At 34.3% G+C, this 25,759-nt stretch overlaps 1 protein-coding gene across 3 annotated transcripts in view; it reads right to left on the bottom strand.

Annotated features, from left to right (window-relative positions):
- The window catches only part of LOC150096246 (afadin-like), a 512,466-nt gene that overhangs the window by 112,421 nt on the left and 374,286 nt on the right, over positions 1-25,759 (bottom strand). For all 3 annotated transcript variants that reach the window (XM_090409377.1, XM_090409378.1, XM_090409379.1), the window contains exons 22-23: positions 14,570-14,707; positions 5,938-6,346 (exon numbers count right to left, since the gene is read on the bottom strand). In XM_090409377.1, coding sequence (XP_090265503.1) covers positions 5,938-6,346; positions 14,570-14,707 — 547 coding nt within the window. The remainder of the gene's footprint in view (positions 1-5,937; positions 6,347-14,569; positions 14,708-25,759) is intronic.

The raw sequence follows: 25,759 nt of genomic DNA, 5'->3' as shown, positions 1-25,759 counted from the left end.
ACTAACTCAGTGATCATGACACATTCGATGATGTACTGAATATCTTTCCAGAGGAAGAAATGGACACTGGTCGTCCATCAATTGACACTGTATAAAGGGTGGTAAGTCCTCAGCTTCCCAGAAATCAGACCAGTCTACAGGACCTAAATGGCAGGAAAATTTTTACAATGGAACTCTCCTGGGTTTCACCAGAATATCAATATCAAGCACTTGCTGCAGCAACACAAACTTTCCTTCAGGAATATCACTCTTGTTCAGAAATGGTCCTGCTCATGGTGGAGTACCTATTCTAATGGGCAGTCATACTCCTTTCCATCATGTCCAGTTGATACTTTCAATGATGTTCTTGCCTATTTTTATAATCGTTGTCTTTCTATTACCAATTTGCATACTAAATTTATTATTGCAATTATTCAAGTTAATTATGGAATCTTGCAGATTTCTACTGGATTTATTTAGGAGTATAATTTCATTTGCATAAAATAAAGAGTTGCAATTAACATCTCCAATTCCAATATCAGGACAAATGCCATGTTCCTTCATAATGTGAACTCTTGGCTCGCACCTAATTTAACATCAAGCCATCTTCCTGTATCTCATTCAGTTCTAATGTTGACTTACAACTCAAATACATGCTGCATATTGCTCTGCATAATGTATCATTTACACCATATAACTGTAGCATTTCAAACAGCTTTTCTCTTGGCATGTGTAAAAGGAATATGAGATAATTAATATTCTTTTTACACATCTACAAGACTTAAAATGAAACTGTTATATTCCACTATTTGTTAGAGTGAAAATCTGATCCTGACAACCTTTATATGGCCTGAACCCAGCTTGCTCCTATTCACATTTCCCTTCTACAATTTTCTTAGTCTTTTCTGAAGTATGTTCGAACCCAGAACTGCAGAAAAATTGTTCTGCAATTCTTACATTTTTTTTTTTAAATAGATGGGTACCATAAAAGTTCTAATCTAATAATCAGGAATTCAACCCTTTGACTACATCTGAGCTATGCAGTCTTTGTAAAACCTTTATACCTTCTTTAATAACATTCAGCTAAACAGTAAAGACCACCTCTCTCTCTCTCTCTCTCTCTCTCTCTCTTTGTTCTTGAACTAATGCTTACTTCTATCCTTTCCTGGAATAAACATGTAACTTTTACGGCATCCTCAGCCTCCAAACATTTCAGCATCCTTTTTCACTCATAGCAATACTTTTCACTAGTCCAGCTCCTAACTCCATGCACATATTTTCTCTAACAATTTGTGATGCTGTCCAAAAGCTATATGGCAACCCCCTCAACACAGTGTCTCCTCAGCCACTGTCTCAGTTTCTGTACTACATCTTTTTTTTTTTACATATATGTTTATTGGTGCTGTTCATCACAATTGGAATTCACCATTCCTCCTATTTCTGCTCAACCTATAATAATATAAACAACAGCTGCCCAATCCTGATTTGCAGTTTAACTGTTAACACATTATATCTTCTATTTGCATTCATCTTTCATTTTCCATTTATCTCTGTTCTCTGAAACATTTTTCCCAGTGACTATAACCACCAACTCTTCAAAAAGAATCAAATTTCTTTTCTCTTAACCTGTCCACTCATGCATCTATGGGCTATAGCCAATAGCATGTTACAAAACATGCTATAGGCTATAGCATGTTTTGTAACTCCTTGTTTAGGCAAGATATATATGTATTACCATGTAAAGGTTCAAAGGCTTAATCACTGAGAAAAAATCTTGTCATGAATACAAAAAACAATTTTATACCTTTTTTAAAAAGATTTATGAAGAAAAAAATAATAAAAATAATCAAATAATAATAAGAAAATAAGAAAAAAAAAAAATAGGGAACCAGGGCGAACAGCGAAAAGTCAGCTACTGGAACAAATCTGAAAACACACCCCAACTCAACATCACCAGAGTTAAAGATCGGTACTATCAACATAAGAAGCATGAATCGCAAAGAAATGGAGCTAGCTGAGAAATTAGATAAGTACCAGATTGACATAACAGGGGTGACTGAAACAAAAAAGACAAAAACTGGTTAGATCTTTCTGAGCTATAAATACAAAATGTTATATTCAGGCAATGACAATCAAGGAAAAGAAGGAGTAGCCATAGTATTCAACACAATATACGAGGCTAATCTTCTTGAATGGCAGGCAGTCTCAAGTAGAGTGATGTGGGCTAATATCAGAATGGGTTACTGGACAATGAGACTTATTTGTGCCTATGGTCCCAGAAGGTTCTGCTAAGGTAGAAGTGGAGGAATTTTTGCTGCTTTAGAAAAAGTAACTGACAGAATGAAAAAGGAAAATTTGGTCCTTTTTGGGGATCTGAATAGCAAAGTAGGAAATGATTGTCAGACATACAAAAAAAACTATTTTGGGAAAATTTGGAGAAAAGAGCAAAGCTAATAATAATGGCAAATACCTGTTGGATTTCTGCTCAGGACATGGACTGGTTATTACTAACACCATGTTCCAACATACAAAATGTGCACAAATTCACATGGGGAGAAGAGGCAAGGAATAAGAAAAGTCTCATTGACTATGTTATTGTTGATAGTGATGTTTTCTCTCTGGTGCAGAACACCAGAGTGTACAGAGGATTAGAAATTGGAAGTGATCACTATTTAGTCTTGAACAGGATAAAATTGAATTTCATATTGAAAAGAATAACATGTAAGAAAGTTTTAAAGCGAATAAAAGTTGAGTAGCTCTCAGATGTGAACTGTAGATTAACATACACAAAGATTATTGAAGAAAAAATGAAAGAGTTTGAGAACAGGAACCAAACCTTGGAGATTTAGTGGCAAGCCTTGAAGAAAACCCTGATTGATTCAGCCAGAGAGGCATGTGGTGAGGTTGTCTGCAAGGATAGAAAAATCAGGACTCCATGGTGGACACAGGAAGTTAAAGAGGCAGTGAAGGAAAAGAAGAAATCATATCAAAAGTTCCTGCAAATAAGTAAGCTTTTGCTATTAGAGAATACAGAGACCAATGTAAGAAAGCGAAACACTGTGTAAAACTAGCTAAACAAGTCATGGGAGGACTTTGGCAAGAACATACAAAATAAATATCAAGAAGGTGGTAAGATATTCTGGTGGTTGTTGAAGAAGCTTAGAAATAAAAAAAAGAGTGCTGTAAAAGGAGTTAGAGAAGATAAAGGTGACATGAAAACAGGAGAAAAAGATATCCTTGAAGTATGGAGTAATTACTTCGAAAAATTGCTAAATGAAACAAGCAGTGATAGCACAGTGGTAAAAAACACTCAACAGGCATACAGTCATGAATACATATCCATACTTGAAGTAGAAAAAGCAATCAAAGGCTTGAAATGTGGAAAGGCAGCAGGAGTAGATGATATTCGACCAGAAATGCTGAAGTATGGTGGTATAAAAGTCTTACAGTGGCTGTACTGCATAGTTCAGAAAGCCTAAAAAGAGGGATGAATTCCTGATGATTGGAGTCGAGCTCTAATAGTGCCCATATATAAAAAGGGAAATAAAACTGAATGTGAGAATTACATAGGTATTTCCCTAATGAGTGTTCCTGGTAAGATATATGCAAGTATACTTGAGAAACGGTTGAGAAGAATTGTGGAAGAAAAGCTTGGTGAAGAACAAGCTGGATTGAGGCCAAATAGAGGCTGTCAGGATCAGATCTTCACTTTACGACAAATGGTTGAGAAGTCATGGGAATATAACAAAGATCTGTATTAACAAAGTTTTGTCGATCTGGAAAAGGCATATGACAAGGTGCCAAGAGAGAAGCTATTCAATATGCTAGAGTTATATGGTGTCAATGGGGCATTATATCAAGCAATATTTAATCTGTATTTGTGTTCTAAGTCGGCAGTTAGAATTGAAGGATGTACAGGAACATTAAATCTCACACCAGATTTAATGTTAAATCTGGTGTGAGACAAGAATGTACATTATCCCCTCTGTTATTCATTATCTATATGGGTCACATTATGAAGGAAAGTGGTATTAAACATGATATCAGAATTAGAGATGTTAATGTCAGCTCTTTGCTTTATGCAGATGATGTTATACTTCTAAATAAATCCGCTACAAGTTTGCAAGATTCCCTGACTAAATTGAATAACTGTTGTAATAGATATGGTATGAAGATCAGCATTAAAAAGACAAAGACAATGAAAATAGGTAGAATTGTTGAAAATGTCAACTGTATTGTGAACGGGGAACCTGTGGAACAAGTAAAACATTTCAGCTACTTCGGCACGATTTTTACTGAAGATGGTAAATTAAATATGGAAATAGACAACAGAATCAACAAAGCTGGTATGGTTGGTAAGCAATTGAATAAATTCATATGGAATAAGAGAGAAATTAGTCGGAACACTAAATTAACTGTATACAAGACAGTTTCAAACCAGTTTTAACTTATGGATCTGAGAGCTGGGTCAGAAGTAAAACACTTGACCAAAGACTAGAGACCGCAGATATGAGAGTCCTGAGAAAGATTAGAGGCATGAACAGATGGCATCAATGGCAATATCATATTAAAAACGAGGATATTAGGAAAGAACTTGACATTGTCGGCATCCAAGAATGTGTTAGCAGAGCTACTCTCAGGTGGTATGGTCACTTAAATAGAATGGGCGAGGAAAGATTTGCAAAACAAGTGTTCTCTGCCAGGTTGGCAGGAAAACGACCCAGAGGAAGACCAAGATATAGGTGGATTGATACAGTACAATGTGCCTTAGACGATAGAAATATAAGATCTGATAATGATAATATTGGAGTCTTGACAAGTAATAGACTGATTTGGAGGAAAATTGAAGCTAGGAAGTTAGTAATGATGTAAATTTTTCATATAGTACTATCATATCCTGTACACCCCTTGAAGGTACATGTCAGGAATTTGATGATGATGCAAAAAAAAATACTTTCATTATTTCGAGTTGCTATTTAAAAAATGAACACCTGAAATTTCAAAATAATTTTTTTAAAACAAGAATAATAAACTTTTATAACTCTTTCTAAATGATTTTGAAAAAAATGAAAAACTTAATCATCAAAATCCCAACTTTTCCCACAGATGGCATTAACAATTCTCTTGCCGATTTAGATAAACAGCAAGACTCATCTAAATCAGCTGTCTCTACTACAGACATGCAAGAAAGGGAGAGAACTTTTAAAATTGTAGGTTCTGCATTTACATTTTACTGTAAACTCAGGAAAATAACGATTCAATGCATCGTCAGTCTATATGATCCCACAACCCCTTATTTCAACTACTTTCACAAACAGAAATCATTTATATCCTAATTACATCTGAGTCACTGGAAATACCAAGAAATTTACTACATAGACTGCTTATCATACATATGTGGAAGTCCTCAATTTAAACAAAGCAATATCTTGTGATTTTTGAAATACTGCAAAAACCTCCCCATATAAAGCAACTATCACAGAGGTTATATTTTAGCAATCAACCACATGTATTCTCAAGATCAGTTTGTCTACTTACGGAAAGAAAAAAACGTAATCCACCCCCCCTTCCAAAAGCAGCTACTTCCTTCCGAGTTTAGGTAATTAATCAAATTTTAGATAGGATTTGACAGAGGAAATATATCAACTATACCACATAATAGCAGGTATCAAATTCAAATTGTTTATCATAAATTCTCCCACACAATTGAAAACTGTATGCAGTGTGTTTGTTCTGCAATTTCTAAAGAATATAAAATGATTTTTATCCTGCTACAAACATGGAAAATACATTTTTTAAATATTTATGGATTATATCTGTATAGTTTTCAATATTAGTTGGCATTTTGCTCTTTGAAAAGATTAAAAATGTTGAATCTGATGCATTACCAACCTAATAAATACATAAAAGAAATCTGATTACTGTAATTCATTTCATTAAGAATTACAAAGTTTATACCTGGAATGAGGATAATTGGTTTGTTGCTGATACATGCTAATATTCTGATAATGTCTTTCTTCTTGAGACCCAGGTTGCTGCTGCTGCTGCTGTTGTGGATGTTGCTGCTGGTGCAAATTAGGCTGTGAAATCGGACGATTATTGAGAGATGTTGCAGGACCCATATAGGAGGGAGGATTCTGTTGGCTTTGAGGACCATATTGATACCTACTGTCTTGTGTCTCTTGCCTTAAATTATTGGTAGACCTAGATCTTGTACCATTTTCTGGTCCTGATCCAGAGAATTCTGTAGCTTTAGGAATTGATGTTGTAGATGATGTACGGCTATAAGCTGGATTGTAAACTTCATGGGCTCTTAAATTTGCACTTGAAGGGGGTCTACCTGATTGTTCTTGAACACAGTGGCCACCTAGAATGTAAAATGCATTCATTATAATAATGCAGGCAACAAGACGTGTATTACTTATTGGTATCCTGAACCTTAGGTTCACATTGCTCCATAATTAATATGTAAGAATATTTAAGTAAGCTTTCTGTTTAAAGGAGCATCCTATTATACTCTACAATTTATGTATAACATTACGAGAGTTTAAAAAACTTGCAAAATAAAAGTATCAATACAAACAGTAGCAAGAAAGAAACAACATTAAGGACCTACTCTACTTAAATATCATAATTTTTTTCTTTCTTCTATATGGATATAGAATAAAACCTGAACTAAATGTGTGTGGTATAAAACCCATCAAACTTTGGTAAATCATCAAATCAAAGAAAAAAAAATAGTAAATAATAAGAAATCTAAGCTATAAAATGAGTACATGAAGTTATGTACTGTAAATTACCTGTATTACTAAACACCTATAAATTAAGAACGGAGTTAGACAACCAATATGAAGTTCATTAATCATGATGGCAATGTAAAATCATATAGGGTGAAACCATTTCAAACATAGTTATTCTCAGTAGAGTGCAAATTTATAATAATAGCACTCCCTAGTGCTTCTGATTCAGAACCATCTGTGTAGACAGGTACAAAATGAGAGTATTTAATTATATAAACTTCAAAAAGAGCTGTTGGGTAGATTCAACAGGAAGGGTGGAAAATTCAGTCTACTGAATTTTCCACCCAGAAAGAAAAGCTACATGGTAGTATGTATGAATGCCATGGTGGAAGCATGTTTATTGACATCTCAGCTGTGGTGTCTATCCAAATATGTAGAGCTTATAAGAGAGTTTTACTCGCAAACCAAAAGTTCATATGGCAGTGTGAAGGATGTTGTAGAGATTCTCCCACTGTTGAGAAAAAACAGTTGGCCACATGTGATGATCTGGCAGGGATTTTATTTTAGTATAAAATAATAGAGAGAGCTGTTGACATCAAAGTGACAAAGGTGGCTCATTTACCATGACATACAGACTAGGGATCAGTTAAAGTTCAAAATGCACTAGTTGCAATTCATATGGTTTGATGGTGAACAGGGGCTAGCCATTGTAGAGTACTTTCTCTGGTAGAAGCATAGATATGGGAACAATAATCATGTTTTGATCTTATAAATGCACAATATAGGCATACAAAGAGTATCTGTCAGCACTCCAAGAGGTGGAAGATGTTCATTGCTTTATGGCACTTGTCTTGTAACTGATATATGTGAGGGAGAAAACTGAGTTTGCTAGTAAATATGACTCCCAAGAGGGCTGCAGATGAAGACTGAGATGAGATAAAGTTTACCGAAGTTTTTTTGAGGAAGACTGTTCCAGAAGACAGAGGTGGGCAGAATAAAAGAGGATGAGTAGATGCAGGTTTGGTGTGTTTGCAGTTGCACAGTAAAGAGGCACTGGGCAGCTGTAGTCTTGTATTAACAAGTTTAACAAAGTGGACGAATGATGGCTACCAATTCACTGGAGCAGTGACCATACCTAGAGAATAACCACAGTGCTGGAACACTGTGTGTGTGAGATCTAGAGGTTGAAGTGAGTCTGTGTGAGAGAGAGAGATCAGCTAAGAGCCCAGTTGCATGCCACTGGGTGGCATCAAGGATTTTAAGGAAAGTTTTATGTAAAATGGATGAATTTGGGATTTGTATATAGTGAAATGTTGGTTGGGTATAAAACAGGCTCTTGAATGAGAGAGAATGCCAAGTTTCTTGGATGCTGAGGAGGCTATTGATGTGATGTGTTTATGCCAGAAAAGACATTAGTCCAAGCAAAGAGATCTGATCTTGTCTGGTGATTTGTGTATTACTAAGGGTAGGTGAACTTGGATCTCTTTTGCATGAGAAAAGACAAGACTGTGTTTTGGTGGCATTGAATATAATGAGGTTGTCCTTGCCCCATTGGAGAACAGCATGGAGATCGATGTTTAGGGTATTAATTGTAGATGATCTTGTAGCCTGGGATGTCAGAGTACTGCATGGTTTGTCAAATGAGGGGAGAGTACTATTGTCTGCAAAGCTGTGGATGGGATTAGTGGTTATTGTGAGTAAGCATTTATATACAGGAGAAAGAGAGTAGGTGATAGGGGTGAAGCTCCAGAGAGCAAGCCATCTACCTAATTACAGAGGATGGGAGGGAGACCAAAGGATGGGAATTTGTTTAGTAGGCCTTGATGCCACACATGGTTGAAAGCTTTGGATATATCAAGGGTGACAGCACAAGTTTCTCTAAACCTTTGCATGGTACGTGTCCAGTGGTGGGTAATGTAAACTACATGGTCAGTTGTGGATCTTGAATGGTGGAATCGACACTGGTGGTTGCTGATTAATTCATGGGTGTATCTACCTTTCCTTTTTCAGATGTTCTTCCAACTTCTTTACTGGTTGGTATCTTTTGCTATGGAAGATGTATATTGCTCAGGCTCAAGTACATTTGAAAGCAATTAGGTTAGTTATTGTGAGGTATGTGTGGAAAATACCTCAAACTTTTTTCTTGACTTCTTTGGCTGCTATGCAACTGTCATTCCACCATGGCTTAGGGAAACATGGAAACTGACTAAATGTTTTAAGAAGTGCAATTGTGGCAGCTTGTATTACACACTCTGTTACATGAGTCATTGCATCATTAATAATAGAGAATTTGACCATCAGAGAATATTCTTCTAGTGAGGAAAAAGGTGGAACTGTCAGTATGCTCAATTTTCCACCATATCTGTAATATAGCATGGTTGCCCATGTAGGAAAGGTGGACATTAATGGGAACATGATCACTTCCATATAGGTTTCTTCATTTTCCCACTTAAACAGCAGTGGGAATGGGGAGGGTGGGTAGACAGATAAGTCAATGGCAGTGAATATTCAGGTGGACATATTGAAGGTGTTGCTTCCTGTGTGTAGAAGGGAGAGATTGTTGTCTTCAACAACTCTTCCTTTGATGTTTGTAAGTGCTGTCTGTTTAAATCCCCAATTAAAATAAGTGGGATTGTAAGTGCAATATGACATCAAGGTAATTCTGAGAAATATCTGCATCAAAACGTAGGTAAATGCAGCATACTGTTATTAGCGTTCTGAACGAGCCAGATAGCAACTGTTTCTGAATTGTTATTAAGTGGGACTTGCTGGAAGGGGGAACTCCTCTATGGCAGTGGTGTTCAACCTTTTTTACTACACGAGCTACTTTTCTATAAAAAGTTATTCGCGATCTACTCTCTTATATTCTTCTCCCAACCTGATATCTGATTACGCACAAATAAACAACTAAAAACTTTGTGTATTTAAAAAGTTATTTATCACTTAAATATAAAGAGCTAATAAGCTTCATTTCGGCAACAAAAACATTATTTAAATTAAGGGGATATTAAATCCCACGTTGTTTTAAAACCGAATAAGAAACTCAAAGATTGGAATCAGAGATTCCTCTGATTCCTCTGATTCCAATCTTTGAGTTTCTTATTCGGTTTTAAAACAATGTGGGATTTAATATCCCCTTAATTTAAATAATGTTTTTGTTGCCGAAATGAAGCTTATTAGCTCTTTATATTTAAGTAACTTAATGGTTGCACCTGTTCGGAAACTCGTATAGCAGAGTATAAAGTTCTTTTCGCTATACACTTTGGTATTAACTCGGTCTAGCTACTCACTGATGAAGCCTCAAAAAAGGCTGAAACCGGTCTGGGTAGTGACCTCACCACCATAATGTAATAACAGCATACATTTCCTAGGAAATGTGTTTTTACATTATGGTAAATACCTAAGAGTAGTGATCAGAACTTTACCGACTTTGCTGCGAGATTTCCGGTATTGCACTACGTGCTGGGCCACTTGCATTTAGCGGACGCTTAGTGATCACCGATACTTTATAGTTTACTATACTATATTCGGCAAGAAACTCTCTGATTCCAATCTTTGAGTTTCTTATTCGGTTTTAAAACAATGTGGGATTTAATATCCCCTTAATTTAAATAGTTATTTATCACTTTTAATTATTTTAATAGAAAAAAAAAAAATATTGGAATAAAATATTTATTTCTCTATTTTGGAAAACTAAAGTTAGAAAAAACAACAGATTGATTACAAACTCACAAGTAACAGGAAATGCTGGATGATTAAAAAAAAAAAAAAAAAACTTAATGTGAAATTTTGCATTGTTTAGACATCGCAATATTTTCATAGTTAAGTTGATATGAAGAAGTGGCCAATCGCAGACAATCATCCAAATAATCATTTGTAATTTGGTTTCTTAATTGATTTTTTATGACGGTCATATTTGAAAAAGCGGATTCTGACAAGTATGTTGATCCGAAACACAACAGAATTTTTCGTGCAATATCAGTTAATATTGGGAATTTTCATGTGCATACTTCCAAATGACTTCATTGTTTATTGATTTTAAATGTAAACTATTCTAAATGTTTATTATCTCAAGTTCTACTTCAGCTTAGTTTATATCAAACAGCCCACTAATTTTATTTGAAATTTCTGTGATGTTCAAGTTTTCTTGAAATGGATTATTGATAAAAGATACAATCATTTCAGTTTTATTAAAATCTTTAAATCTTGAATTTATTTCTTCCTCAACTAATTCTATTTCACGAATAAGTTCTTTTAAATCATAGCAAAGCATTTCTTGATTTTGTTCAAAAAATTTTAATAAATATGGGAGATGTCTAAATTCGCAGTCATTTATATTTTTCTTTAATAAAAGTAAGTATTGTTGGAAAGTTTTTATTGAACTCAACATGTCAATTAAATTTTTATCTCTACCTTGTAACTCTAAATTTAAATTGCTTAATTTTGTACAGAAATCAACAAAAATTAAGATTAACAACCATCTTTTATCACTCAATTGTGGATAAATATCTCCTTTTTCATCAAGAAAATTTTTTATATCATTATTAATACAAGAAATCTTTCTAAAAATTGACTTCTGCTGAGCCAGCAAACATTATTGTACAATAGAAGTTCCCTATCATCATCTGCCTGTAATTTAAATAACCGCTGTTGCAGGGCTTTTCCTCAAACAAAATTTACAATTTTAAATGTAATATCCAAAACATCTTTTGTGTTTAATCTTTTACTAAATAGTACTTGTTGGTGAATAATACAGCGGTACGTTAAAAAATCTGAATATTTGTCATCGCTTTTTACATAATGAAATGAAGCCTGATTTATTACCTATCACTGCAGGAGCACCATCAGTAGTAATACACGAGTTTAAAAAGCGGAAGTTTGTGTTGTTTCACAAATTCATCAAATGCCGAAAAAAATGTCTCCTCCCCTAGTCCTTCTCAATAATGGTATAATTTTCAAAAGTTCTTCTTTACTTGAATAATCTTGAAATACCATGCAAATAAATACCATTAACTGAGCAATATCAGTGAAGTCATTTGATTCATCAAATTGTAATGAAAACGCAACACACTGGTGAATGTCTGACATTAACCTGACCTGGAAACTTTTCTCCGGCAATTGGAACTCTTCCTTTCGGCAATTTGAAACTTTGTCTGCAGCCTAAAAGTAGTCTCTCTCTAGTGATGTCTCGAACCGAGAAGCTCCTTTCTGGAAGTAGGAGCAACGTGGATCTGGGCAGTCTCTCTGACAGTGACTCTGGACCGGCCTTCTGCTTGCTTCAGTCCCTTTTTTATTAGGCCTCCTCTGAAACCTTGCATGAAGTTTGGCAACCCCCAAAGAATCAGTATGAGTCTTTCATCTTAAGTTTCAAGTTCAGCACGCCTTTTGTTCTCCTCCGCTTTCTTTTGATTGTAAGTTGCCGGCCATCGGAAAGTTGTTTGAACTCTTTCTGACTGACTTCGGAGATGTTTACACTTAGAGCCTGCAAGCCTTTCTCATACATACAAGTTTCAATAACAATCTTTGTAATGCTGCCATGTACAGCTTCGGTGACAAAAACATTGCCTTTGATTTTAACACTCTAACATATTCTTATTAAAGCAGTATATACAGTTAGCTTCAAAAGAGTTATTTACAAAAACATCTAACACAAACTATACCGAGACAAACAAAGTTTATGTTTTTACATGGGACTTAACCTAAGTAAAAAATCGATGTAATGTGCTTTGGAATATTTAATATTTAAGCTACAATCGAGTTTTTACACTTTGCTTATAATCGTACTCACTCGGCTCGCTGTTCGACTTCCACTGATCCAAATTAATTCATTTACCCGGACTTATAAGAAAATTACTGATTTGATAATTTTAACAAAAAATAAACAATAGCAATATACTTAAAGCAAATTAAAAATAATATGAAATAATGATAAATAAAATATTATGTTTTCAGTTTTAATTAAATTTGTAAGGAGGAATACATAAGAGATCGACCAAAAATTGCTCTGCGATCGACGGGTCGAACACCCCTGCTCTATGGGAAGGTTCATTCCTTATCCTTATGATGGTAACATTCCATAATGCCAGATCATCACTTGGCTTAAAGGCATGTTTCCTGCAAGCAAAAGCACATAGGATTATACTTCTGCAAAAGAGCATTGATGATTTGACAGAAACCATGACAATTTCACTGTAAGAATGTTTTCATTATTTCTTTTTGGTGGTATCATTTGGCTTCTGATTCTGTAAGGTTTTATTTTCATTAACTTTGGATTTTTTCTTTTTAGTGTCCATTTCTTCTTCATCAGAAAAAATATGGAAGCTATCAAAGTGAACTCCCTCTGGGGGGGGGGGGGGGAAAGCAGAGGTATCTTTGCCATCTATTGATGAATCTGGAGGCATGTCTTTGATCCTCTGTAGTGCATGTTCTATTATGTTTTTAATGGATTCTTTTGTAGTGGAACATTTTTGCATATCCTCTGGAGGGAACCCATATCAATTTTTCTCTTTTATGTACTCTAAAGATAGTAAGCAAATCATACTGTTCACTGATGTTATAGTTATGCGAAAGTAGGATTAGCATGTGTGTGTGTGTCAAAGCCCTACTGACAGTTTCTTTACAGTTGCCTTCTTGGCATAAGGAAAGTTTACCACTTGGTGTTGCTATATTTGTGGTACAGCAACACCTAGGAAATGAGGTGTAGCACTTCCTCTTGGTATAGGATGCACTACTCAGTTTTTATTTTTTGGATCTCTGTAAGAGCTCTTTTGGACAACTGTAAGAGCAAGACACCAAAATATGGGCATTTTGGTGTCTTGCTCTTACAGTTTTTGTTTTTATGATCTTTACTAACATCAGGCCAGTGTGAAAATGACCATATTTTTGACATTTAAAGCAACTGAAGGAGTTTGGTACAGCCTAACTGAGCAGTTTAGATATCCTACTTTCAACAGATAGTGGTAGTTTAGGTGTGTTGAAAGTAAGGATGATGTTCTGGTGGGAACCAGGTGACCATCCCTATGAATGAATATTTTCATCATGGCAGTCACTCCTTGGTCTTTCATTTCTGAGCAGATCTCTTCATATGGGACATCTAGGTGGTTCAACTTTGAAATTACTCCTTGAGAATAATTCAAAGTTTTGTTGAAGGGTACCTGTGATTGATGTTCCCCAACAGATGATGCATTGAGGAGAAGCTGTGATTGAGTCTGTGTTGTTTCTACAAGAATATCTCTTGAACAGTTTTTTTTTCTTTCTTTTTAAACAGATTTTGGAGATCAGTTAATCCTTCCAAATCCTCCTGGATGAAGGGTAACATTTTTCCAGTGCATGTTCACCCCTTGAGTGTAATATTAAGAATGATGGTATTGTTGTTGCTCTATATGATGTTTTCTGTTTCTTGTTTTGGATTTCTATTGATGTTACAATGGTTTTTGAACCTGATTGAGACCATATACTGATCATAATTGCTTTATGATCAGTATATGGCATCAGAAATGCTATAATAAAAACCAATTCTTAATCCTAAGCCAAGTTTGGTCTGTTTTCATTAATCTAATAACCAGAGACTTAGGACATGACAAGCATATGACACAGCATGGCAGAAACAACTAGCATGGTTCCAATGCATACAGAGTAAAAATGCAACCATTTTAACCAATAACTTGTTTGTATGTATTAATTATGAAGTTCTGATAAAGTATGCCATGTATAATTACTTTTTCTAGTTTAATACAATTTTGGTACCCGTGATGATGTAAGTAGATTTTATTAAACTGTTATATTTTTAGAAACATGTGGTCTCAAATACTGAAAATTAACTGAACAAAAATATATTAGTCATTACTTACTATTTAGAGAAGGCACACTTTTGCTTCCTTGCATGCGAGGTGGTATTACTTGCCCAGGGCCAGTCGGAAGTCTGCTGTCTTGATTTTGCTCATGGATAAGTCTACTTGGAATGTCTCTTTCACTCAAACGGCGAGGACCTGCAGTTCAAATATGAAAGGCCACATTTCAAATTGTGATGATTTCAAGAATAATTTTTGCAATCACTATTAACTTTTCTCCTGCTCTGATTATATTGTTTAGAAATAGAAAGGCTAATGATTTAGAATACAAATATGAACATTATTCCTAAGATTCAGAAGCAGAGTGAAAAATATCCCTCAATTCACTAGGCAATTTGTAAGTATATTAAAAGTATGGAGTAAGGTAAACTAAGTAGGAGAATAAAAAATTTGTAAAAGATGATAGGAAGAGAGGTTAGTAATGGAAAGAAGTGTGTGCATGCATATGCACGCTTGCACTTATGGAAGGAGGTTTCTTGGCCAAAACCAAATCAGTTTGGTTTTGGCTTGTTTGGAGTTTACTGGTAAGGACAGTGCACGATATCTGCACCACTGCAAGGGTTAAAGCAGTGCACAAGGTAAATACATTACTGACAATTAAAAAATAACATCTTATGTGCACGAAAAAAGGAAAATAAATATAGGAGGAATAAAGTATATCTTGAGCATATAATGCTCAGGCAGGTTATTAAAAGTCACTAAAATAGTGACTGCTTAATGATGAGAGCAGTTAATTAGGATAGTGTTTCTCAAACTGAACTGCAGACATGGAAAAAGCATATAAATCAGCAGCACACTTATAATAGGTAGAGATAAGTCTTTATATTCCAGCCCTAAGTGCAAAATTGTGGAACAGATTGCACAATACACACAACTTCAATATTTTTCCGTGGAATATTAAGTCAGAGGAAAATTAGGGTAGGATTTCTCGGTGCACAGTGGCTGATTTTATGTACCACTATATTCATACATTGAGATATAATATACAGCATGTGATAACTACCTGAAAATTCACAAACTACAATAAAAATATTTATTTAGTAATAAAATTCTCTTGCAGCACACCAGGAAAACCCCTCAGTTCACTAGTGGACCAAAGATCACACTTTCAGAAACAGTGAATTAGAATATGCATAATGTATAGACCAGAACCATACAACTTGCACACAGACATGACATCACCCTCATTAAGAAAGAGTGTGTGGGATGATGAACTTATGAGAAGAACAACTTCCTCAGAAAATGAAAGAGCAAGAGATTGGTCATGTGCCTTTGCTGTATGTGTGTGGGGGTGTGGAGTATGGGTTATTGGTGCAAGGACAGCAAAGGCCATACTGCACCATTACAATGATTACAGATGTAACCAAAGTAATAAAAAATATACACCTAAATAAGCAAATAACATGTAAAACAAAAATTTAAAAACTGATTAATATCATAATTTATGTATATGATAAAATGTTGGTATAAAATAATTCTTTTTAAAAAGTTAAAAATTTAATGCAATCTGCCTGAATGTATGTGGCTTAGCAGATCAGTAAAAATTGCATTCATTTGTCTAGTGAAGTGATGGCACTCCCACTAGAACATGGTAAATGATAAGATGCATATTGTATTGTTCACATACATAGATGGATCATTAGCTCTTGACAGATAACAATGTGTAAGATGCCTGTGACCTATGCAGAGACTTACAAGAACAATTTCTTCTGTTTCTACATTGACTATACTGCCAATGTTTAATTTTAGGCTTCACATCATGCAATTTGTCAATGCTTCTTGTCACGAAGATGACTGAATAATCAGTTTTGTTCTTATTGTCTGTACAGGAGACTGACAGTGTATGGAGAACATAAGCTGACCTAGCAGCTGCAGTCTCATTTCCCTTCATTCCAATAGTCTATAATAATTCTAATGTAGCATTTTTGAAAATTATGGAGACAACTACCGTGTTTGAATAAAAACTTTAGTTTAACATAACTAAAATCTACATTCGACGTTTCGACCTTTATGTCAAGGTCATCTTCTGGAGCATACAACTATAGACAGAAAACAAGCTACATTACAATCAAACTGGTTTGTTAAAGATATTGACCAACCGCTGCAACATTGTTGGCCTGACCTCTGGTGAAAAAAAGAAAAAAAAAAAAGAATTCTAATGTAGCTTGGATTCTCAAACCATCGGCATTGGTAAGAAACCAGTGCTCTGTTCTATCTGCATTAAGCAACTGCAAGTGGACTGAAGGAGTATGAGAAATGAGAGCTGAATATCAAAATTAAGGATCATTTTATATAACAATTGTAGATCATAAAGCACTGATGTAGATTGTATTCAGGAGATAGCCTGTAAAGAACTTAATGAGTCTGCATAAATCATACATTATTAGCAGTTTTCTTTTATGTGTACATGCTCAAGCTGAATGGTATGCAGCTCAACTTTATAATTACAGCATTCAAGTAGGATCTGAGTGATATAACGTGGTCAAGAAAAATAGCAGCACAACCAACAAATCTCGAACTGTCAGTATAGACATGTAAGCAATCAGAGTGCTCTGCTTTGTGCTCATTAAGCAACTAAGTAAACAGATGATGGAGTGCTGTAAATTCTGACATGGAAAACTAATATTATGTTCAGTGCAGTGCAGGTAATGTGTTATCAACATTCATGCCAATAGCTCAATTTTTTTTAAACACACATACCAAATGGCAGTTAAGTATGCAATACTAAATTTCAAATCATAGAGAAAAAGATAACAGTCTATGTAGGATATTCAGGAAGAGACTGTTTTTAGGACATAATTAAGAGAACTGTTTTTGTCAAAGTGAAAAAGTATGTTTATTTCCTTCAACATAAAGACTTTGAATGGGCTATGTGTGAACACCAGCAGCTATTTGTATACCCTAATAATAATAAAAAAAACTAGGTATTCTCTTTTGTCTGAGATGTATTTTACACCCAACCAATTCTTAATACAGTTTGATCCTTGAACAATGTGAAAGTTAGTGGTGCTGATTCCCCCCCCCCCCCCCCACTGCGCACAGTCAAATATCTACATATAACATTTGACTCCTCCCAAAACTTTACTAATAGACTACTGTTGACCAGAAGCCTTACCAATAATATAAACAGCCAATTAACACATATTTTGTATGTTATATATATTATTTTTACAATTATATGTAAAATGTAAGAATAAATAATATGTATTATTTGTTCTTACAATAAAGTAAGCCAGAGGGAAAAAAAAAATGTTAAGAAAACTATAAGGAAAAGAAAATACATTTAGAGTACTTTACTGTATTTATCGATATCATAAATTTACGCCACCTGCTTACAATATGAATCGTCTGTCTGTCAGTATCTACATCAATAGTGTCTTATATGATACAAAACACTGTAGATGTCATATGTATTACTAACACTAGACATCAAAAATTAAAAGATAATGTGAAAAAGAGATTCATATTTATTTAGTATGATTCATGAACTGATAACAAAAAATCAGCAATATGATTGCTTTATGGTGTAATTGATAAAACCATTTCATGGTAGCTTAGCCTATACACTAATGAATGAATCGCCATAAAATTTTTATTTTATGTTACTTCATTAACATAAAATAAAAATGCAGTTATGATTTAATACTGCATCTTTATGTGTTTACATTTTTTTGACTGTGAATGGTGCCATGTACGGTCTGTAAGTGTTTGTGTGCATAACTTTTGATAAATTTTAACTTTTTACAATAGATTTGTGTATATTTTATGGTAGTAAATGATAAAGATGTTGACAGATTTTCCCCTTAGTTATACTATAAATTAAAGATGCCAAGAAGTTATATTCTTGATATCTTTAATCCTTTATCCAAGTGTAAGCAAACAAAGTTTGCACGTGAAGTTACTTCACAACTGGGCTACTTGTATACAGAGGCTAATGACTTCACATCAACTGCCTCAGTATCCCATGATGCAACACACATATACTTTGTATATGGAAAAATGAGTTCTGCATCACTTAAACCTTGGTATCACTTCTGGGTCTGGCTCCCACCGATGAGACCTCAATGAAGGCTGAAACCAGTCTGGGTAGTGCCCTTTTCATAATGCATAGCATTATACATGTCTGCAAGGTTATGTGCATTGCATCATGGGATACTAAGGCAACTGATGTGAAATCATTAGCCTCTATATACAAGTAGCCCAATTCATGATTTTACTTCACGTGCAAACTTTGTTTGCTTACATTTGGATAAAGGATTAAACCAAGAATATAGCTTCTTGGCATCTTTACTTTTTAAATGATAAAATAGACTAGTATTTACATATATTTTATGCATTCATGACACACCTAAACTTTTTAATTTTTTCAATATTTCGAAGCTATGAGGTTCGTCTGTGAGTTTTTTCAAATTACTACAAATCTCAAAAAAAAAAATGTTCCAATATATTTATTGATCAAGGGTCAACTGTATATACAAATTCCGAATCTATCCATGCTTAGAATACTGCTCACATATTTGGTGATGCACCTGAAACCTCTCTAAAAATCCTTTTGAAGCTGTTCAGAGGAGAGCAATTCAGCTCAGAGTTGATCCCTCTTACAAATTCACTTCAACCTCAATCTCACAGATGCAATGATTTAGCACCATGTCTATTCTACAGGTGCTTCAATGCTTTGTTCTGATGAACTGGAAATTCTACACTTTCTGTTGCACATGTTAATACAAGAGCAGCAGCTGCTCCAAGTCCATTGCAGAGTATTCTCTTCCAGAACCATATACTCAAAATCAAGCTTTAATCAAAGAAGTGCATGACAAAGGTGAAGCAAAGGACATCAGTCTGCACTGCATTCCATAGAGCAGTGTTTCTCAATCCGTGGTCTGTGGACCACAGGTGGTCCGCAGTAGACTTAAATTAATTAAATATATATTTTTTAATTATCCAAACAAAACAAATTAAAATTGAATAAGTAAAATGATTGAAATCAAATTGAGACTTAAAATTAAAAAACCAACAAATAACGTCAGAATGTTCAAAGGTGGAAGCAATAAAACTATATTGTTTTTCACTTCACCCATCTTTTATTATTTGTCATTCTGCGGCTACAAATTTAGCGGCAAATTTAGAATGACGAATAATAAAAGAGTTTTATTGCTTCTGCCCCCCCCCCATTGCTGTTTTGTCAGATTTGAAGTGAACATGTGTTATCCACATTTCAACCAATTGCTTGTTGTTTATTGATTTTTATTATTGAAAAGGTTTCCTTCCTTCAACCAAGGCTCAGTATATCTTCAGAAGTGCTAAGTGATACTTGGATTGAGTTAACCCCCAGTATTTATATATTTTTCGGAAACTTTTTTTAATAATGGAAAAGTGGCTTAGAACTAGGACTTTGAAAAGAAGAGCAAATGAAACAGGTGATGCTAACCCAAATTGTGATACACGTGTTGCAACAGCGAGTAAATCTGATACTATTAAAGTAGAAGAAACAAGCAGTTCAAAGAAAAAATACAGTAGGAAATATAACAGTTAATATTTGGAATTCGAGCTTACTTGATGGGGAGATGAAAGTGAACAGAAACCCTCAATGTGTTTTGTGTTATGAAGTGTTGTCGAATGAGTGCATGAAACCTGCGAAACTCCGGCAACAATTAGAAATTTAGAAACTAAACATTGCGATGTGAAAAATAAGCCAATTGAATTTTTTCAGCGACGCGTAGGGACATTAAATCATCGGAAAGATATAGTTTCGGCCATGGGTTCCATTAATAGCAAGGCACTGGAAGCATCCTATCTCTTAAGTTTGTGCATAGCGAAAACAGGGAAACCTCATTCTATAGGGGAAAATTTCCTACTTCTAGCTATAAAAGATGTGGCAAAAACTATATTTGGCAACAAGTTACTAAAAGATGTTGATTTGATTCCTCTTTCAAATGACACTGTCGGTCACAGAATTAATGATAAGGCAGGTGACAGAGAATCTCAGTTAATCGAAAGAGTTAAGAAGAGCCCTTATTATGCATTACAAATGATACGCAGTTAATATGCTATGTAAGATATGCGCATGATAACAACATTCATGATGATATTCTGTTTTGTAGAACTTTGCCATCCCGAACAATTGGAGAAGAAATTACACTCTCAATAATTGCATAATACACAAAGGGATACAGTGGAGAAAATGTATAGGCTTCTGTTCAGATGGAGCTCGCGTCCTTACAGGCACGCATAGTGGGGTTGTTTCTATAGTCAAGGAAGTAGCTCTGGATATGAATTGGGTACACTGTTTCATACATAGGGAAGCGTTAGCTTCCAAAGGAATGCCACCAGAATTTAAAACTGTGCTATACAACGCTGTAAAGCTAGTTAATTTTATTAAAGCTCGACCGTTAAATAACAGGTTATTTTCAGTATTGTGCGATGAAATGGGCAGTGAATATATACAACTTTTGCTTCATTCTGAAATTCACTGTCTTTCCAGGGGCAAAGTACTAACAAGGTTATTTGAATTAAGGCACGAAGTTTCATTATTTGTAAATTAACATAATTCTGATTTTGCATCACTCCTTGTTGACGAAGCATGGTTATCAACATTATCCTATCTTTCAGACATATTTTCGAAATTAAATGAACTAAATCTCTTCCTTCAGGGAAATTCTTTAACTGTTCTTGATGCTTACGACAAAATAAAGGCATTCGGGAAAAAACTGGTTTTATGGATTAATTATGTAAAAGACAGACAATTTGCACCTTTTCCAACATTGGAATCCTTTTTAGTGGAAAATAATATTTTTGTTCATTCTCAGTTTCTGGAAAGGGTTTGTGACTACCTCAAAAACCTGAAACGGAATTTTGAAACATATTTTCCGAATAACTTTTATAAGAAATTTCTGTGGGTTCACGATCCATTTCAGGCTAGCAGTCGCAAGAACGACTTTCGTTATTGAAAAAAGAACAGTTAATTGAGCTTTCAAGTGACAGTGGAATTAAAATGAAATTCTGTGATCTTGGTTTGACTTGATTTTGGATCTCGCCTTCAGTGAGAAGTGAATTTCCCGAATTATCTGAAGAAGCACTGAAAATTGTCATGCAGTTCTCTACAACCTATCTTTGTGAGAAAGGATTTTCATTGCTCCTTCAAATAAAAACAAAATACAGAAATCGTCTTAGTGTGTGTGTGCCGATCTTCAACTGAAGTTAACCAATATTGAGCAAAATATCCAGCAACTCTTCAAGGGTCAAGAAACTCAACCATCTCATCAAAAGTAAGTAGTAACATAATTATATCATATTATTTATTTGTTTAATAAAAATTAAAACTTTGTTCAATGATGATACACCTTTAATCGTTTACTTCCAATTTAATTATGTTTCCATATGTATTCAAAACATGCTTTTAGATTTATTATGTTATAAATGGCACAGTTTTTCCTAAATGTTGGTAATTCCTACATAGGTTTTTAAAAAAAAATTACAAAAAGTCAAAACGACGTATAGAAAAATAAATTAAAAACACTGTTTATTTTTGAAGTAAAACTTTAATTCCAACATTCTAAAATATTATTTTTCTTCGCAAAATCGATGACATTGTTGAAGTCTATTTCATCACTCAGTTGCTGTTTTATAGACAGTATGGCAAAATCCCCCCCCCCCCAAGCTATACTTCTGTAACTTAGTGGTCCTTAGAATTGTTTTAGGCATTTTACTGGTCCTTGGGCTTAGAAAGGTTGAGAAAATAGGGTGAAAAGGATATTCAATCATTGTGTACTTTTCTCTTAGTTGGCAAATGTGTGCAAAAATGAGCCCTAACAACTTTGCTTCTATTGCTACAGGGAAAGCAGTTTGTCACATCATACCGAATCTGACATTTGTCAGAAAAGTACGCTAACACTTTTTTTTGTTAGCGTACATGCTCTAACAAATTTGGTATTTAAAATCACTAAAAACATGAAAATAGGAGCATGAAAGGAACATTCTAGTTTAGGCTTATACAGTGATTTTTCAGCATCGTATATTGTTTAAGGAAATTGAAAATGTATTTGTTAATAAATGAAATTATTTACTTATTATCTTATATTATGACTAAGACCCAACCAAAGCCAATAGGTTTGTAATTAGAGGACCTTAGGTCTTCCTGTATCTCTCCGGTTTTTTTCATCTTTGTTAGTGAAGCGTGCCTGCATGCACATGTCTAATACAAGTGTATTGATCCCTCACGATGCCAATTTGACTTCGGCAAATATAGGACAATAAATAAATAATTTTATTTATTAACAAATGCATTGCCAATTTCTTTAAACAATATACGATGCTGAAAAGAATATGAAAACTGAATTCTCAATGGTAAATTTATAGAATACATGCACAATCACATACAAACTACAAAATCTTGTATACTTTCTTTTAGTGTTGCATAGTGATCAGCATTCATTTTGGAAATTATTGACTTTACAACCATGTTATAAATAACTATTTTTAATTTCCTGATGTTTCGACCTTCATATCAAAGTCATCATCTGGAGTATGTACAAATATACAAAGACAAGCAGAGTTACATTTCACACAGTAAGCTAAAGAAACAATGATTTGATCATCGGTTATTCTACTGGCATGACCTCTAGTGAAAAAAAAAAGATACAGATAAAATTAAAATTAATTAAATATTTAGAAACTACATCAAAGCTAAATTCTATTTAAGATAACATGGGAAAAACATTCTTTCATATTGATAGTTTTCTTACAGTAACAATGATGTCCTGTTTTTAACATGACAGCTGTTATATTAGATTTAAGATTCTGGATTATCTACAGTCCTGTTTATAGTTAGCTCTTCGGATGAAAGGTTCCGTGGGTAGCATATGTGCCTTCCATATGCTTGGGATTTTTAGACCATCATTATTGTTCAGATTGGGGTGGTTGATAAGAATCTCAAAGGCTTCCTTAAACTTGCGTTCATATCATGTTTTGGTATGATGTAAACAACTGGTGCTTTTGCATTCAATTCTATGTAAAGTGCTCAGGGCATGATCAGAAAGGCCAGCTTCACCATAGTTATTATATTTAATGTGTCATTTATGTTCCTTTTGTCTGGTAGGAATTGTGCATCCCGTTTCCTCTATGTATGGTAGATTACAAGTGCAATAAACACGGTATACTTCAGAGTGGGCCAGCAGAGGGAGTGGGTCTTTGGATGAGTTGAGTAAGCTTTTTAATTTTGCAGGAGGTTTAAAGGTGGCTTTGAGGTTGTATTTCTGTAGTATTCTGTTTATTTTATCTGATGTCCCTTTAATACAAAGAATGGTTATAGTTTTATTGTAGTCTGGTTTATCTTTGTATTTTATTGAGGTCTTGTAGAGAATTTTTTAAATGGTGTTTTGGCTGTAACCATTTTTTAGAAAAGTATTGCTTATAACTTTAAATTCGTCTTTCAGTGCTTGTTCTTTGGAACAAATCTTCAAAGCCCTGTTTTTTAGAGTTTTAATGACACCTAGTTTTTGGGTTGGGTGATGGTAGGAGTTTGGCCAGTATATGTCGGTTTCTGGTAAACAGTGAAGGAAAGAATGCCAGAAGGAAGATGTGTGACAATTGTATCTAGAAATGGAAGTATGTTCTGTTTTTCAATCTCAATTGTGAACTATATGCGTTTGTGTGTTTGTTTGTTTAGGTGGCTAAGGAAAGTGTCTAGTGGCCAGATCGTGAAAACATCGTCAACGTATCTAAGACAGACTTTGGGTTTTAAAGGAAAGGAATCTATCTTCAAATCCTATTCACAGCTTGCCAATGACAGTACTCTTCATTCCTCATTCAATAAAATTCTGTAGTACTCTAATGCTTAAGATCTTCCATAACACTGACCTTCTCAACATCTTCAAAATGGGATGAAGCCAATTTAGTAAATTTCAATACCAAAAAAACTCAAGCCTGCTTTATTACGTAAGAAAATCCTACCTCATTCCCTCTCACGTGTGATAATGTTCCAGTTTCCTTGTAAGATCAGCTTTCTTTTCTTGGGTTGACTGTCACATTCAGTTTATTCTGGCACAAACATACGTATTACTTACATAACTTTTCTATATATTATATAGCTTTTCTATCCAAAAATTTATGGTATAATGACCACACATTTCAGAACATTTTAAAGATGTTCAAGAAAACAAATCTACTTAAGCTTTTCACACAACCAATAAACACCATCTGGTATTTTGGCAAAAGAAAACAGAAATATCTTATGATGAATATAATTTTTGTCAAAAAATTTAAGGTTTCCAAAATGATGCGTACGCCTATTAATCGATAAGAACCAATGCATCATCCTGCACACCAAGTTTCGTCTATAGACCTTGGCTATGACATGCATTACATTTTAGAATGTGACAGTACTAACTAGCACACCTGCTTCCATGAATTTTCTATTTTTACTTTTCATCGATTTTATGTTATGTGTTTCATACATAACAATGTATGAAACACAGTAAATGCACTTTGAAATCAGTGCTTAGGTTATATACAAGTAATCGATGAACACTACATAGCATATGAATTCTACTTATCACCCAATAAAAAACTTATGATCAAAACATTAAGCCAAGTTCTGAGCACTTATAAAATGGGGGGGGGGGATGTAGTTATGTTTTTTTTAATGTCGATCCCAATCCCACTCATGAGTTTTTTTTTTTTTTTTTTTTTTTTTTTTTTTTTTTGCAAACTTACAGTATATATGCACCTTGGGTGGGCTAAGGTTTTTTCCCCAATTTTATATTTTGTGTATTTTATTTATTTTATTTTTTTGCATTTATCTATTTTTATTTATTTATTTCCAGACTAAATAAATAGTCTAGAAATCCTGCTTTAGAGACAAAATACAGAACTTTTTCAAGCCACTTCAGCCCTCAAGTAAATGGGACAGTAGTCTCACACCAGGCAATGCAATTTATCTCCCACCTAAAGACAATTATGAACATCCATGCCCATGGCAGGATTTGAACCCATAGCATGTTGGTTGGAGAGAAGATATGCTAACTATGCCAACCAGTTCAGCAAACAAAATTATTACTAAACAGTTCCATGGGGTGGGCTAAGTAGAATGTTATCTGAAAAACCTTAAAAACAAGAATATCCAACACCATCAGAACTGAGAGGTGTATTCACACAAAGAAACTGCTGCATTCCCATTTGCCCATGCAAATTCTA

Source organism: Typopeltis vanoorti, chromosome 19 (genome assembly GCF_054136105.1).
Source record: "Typopeltis vanoorti isolate ZY-2024b chromosome 19, IOZ_Tvanoo_1.0, whole genome shotgun sequence".
Taxonomy (NCBI): domain Eukaryota; kingdom Metazoa; phylum Arthropoda; class Arachnida; order Uropygi; family Thelyphonidae; genus Typopeltis; species Typopeltis vanoorti.
Note: the sequence above shows the minus strand (reverse complement) of the source record. Positions and strands in the feature narration are given on the sequence as shown.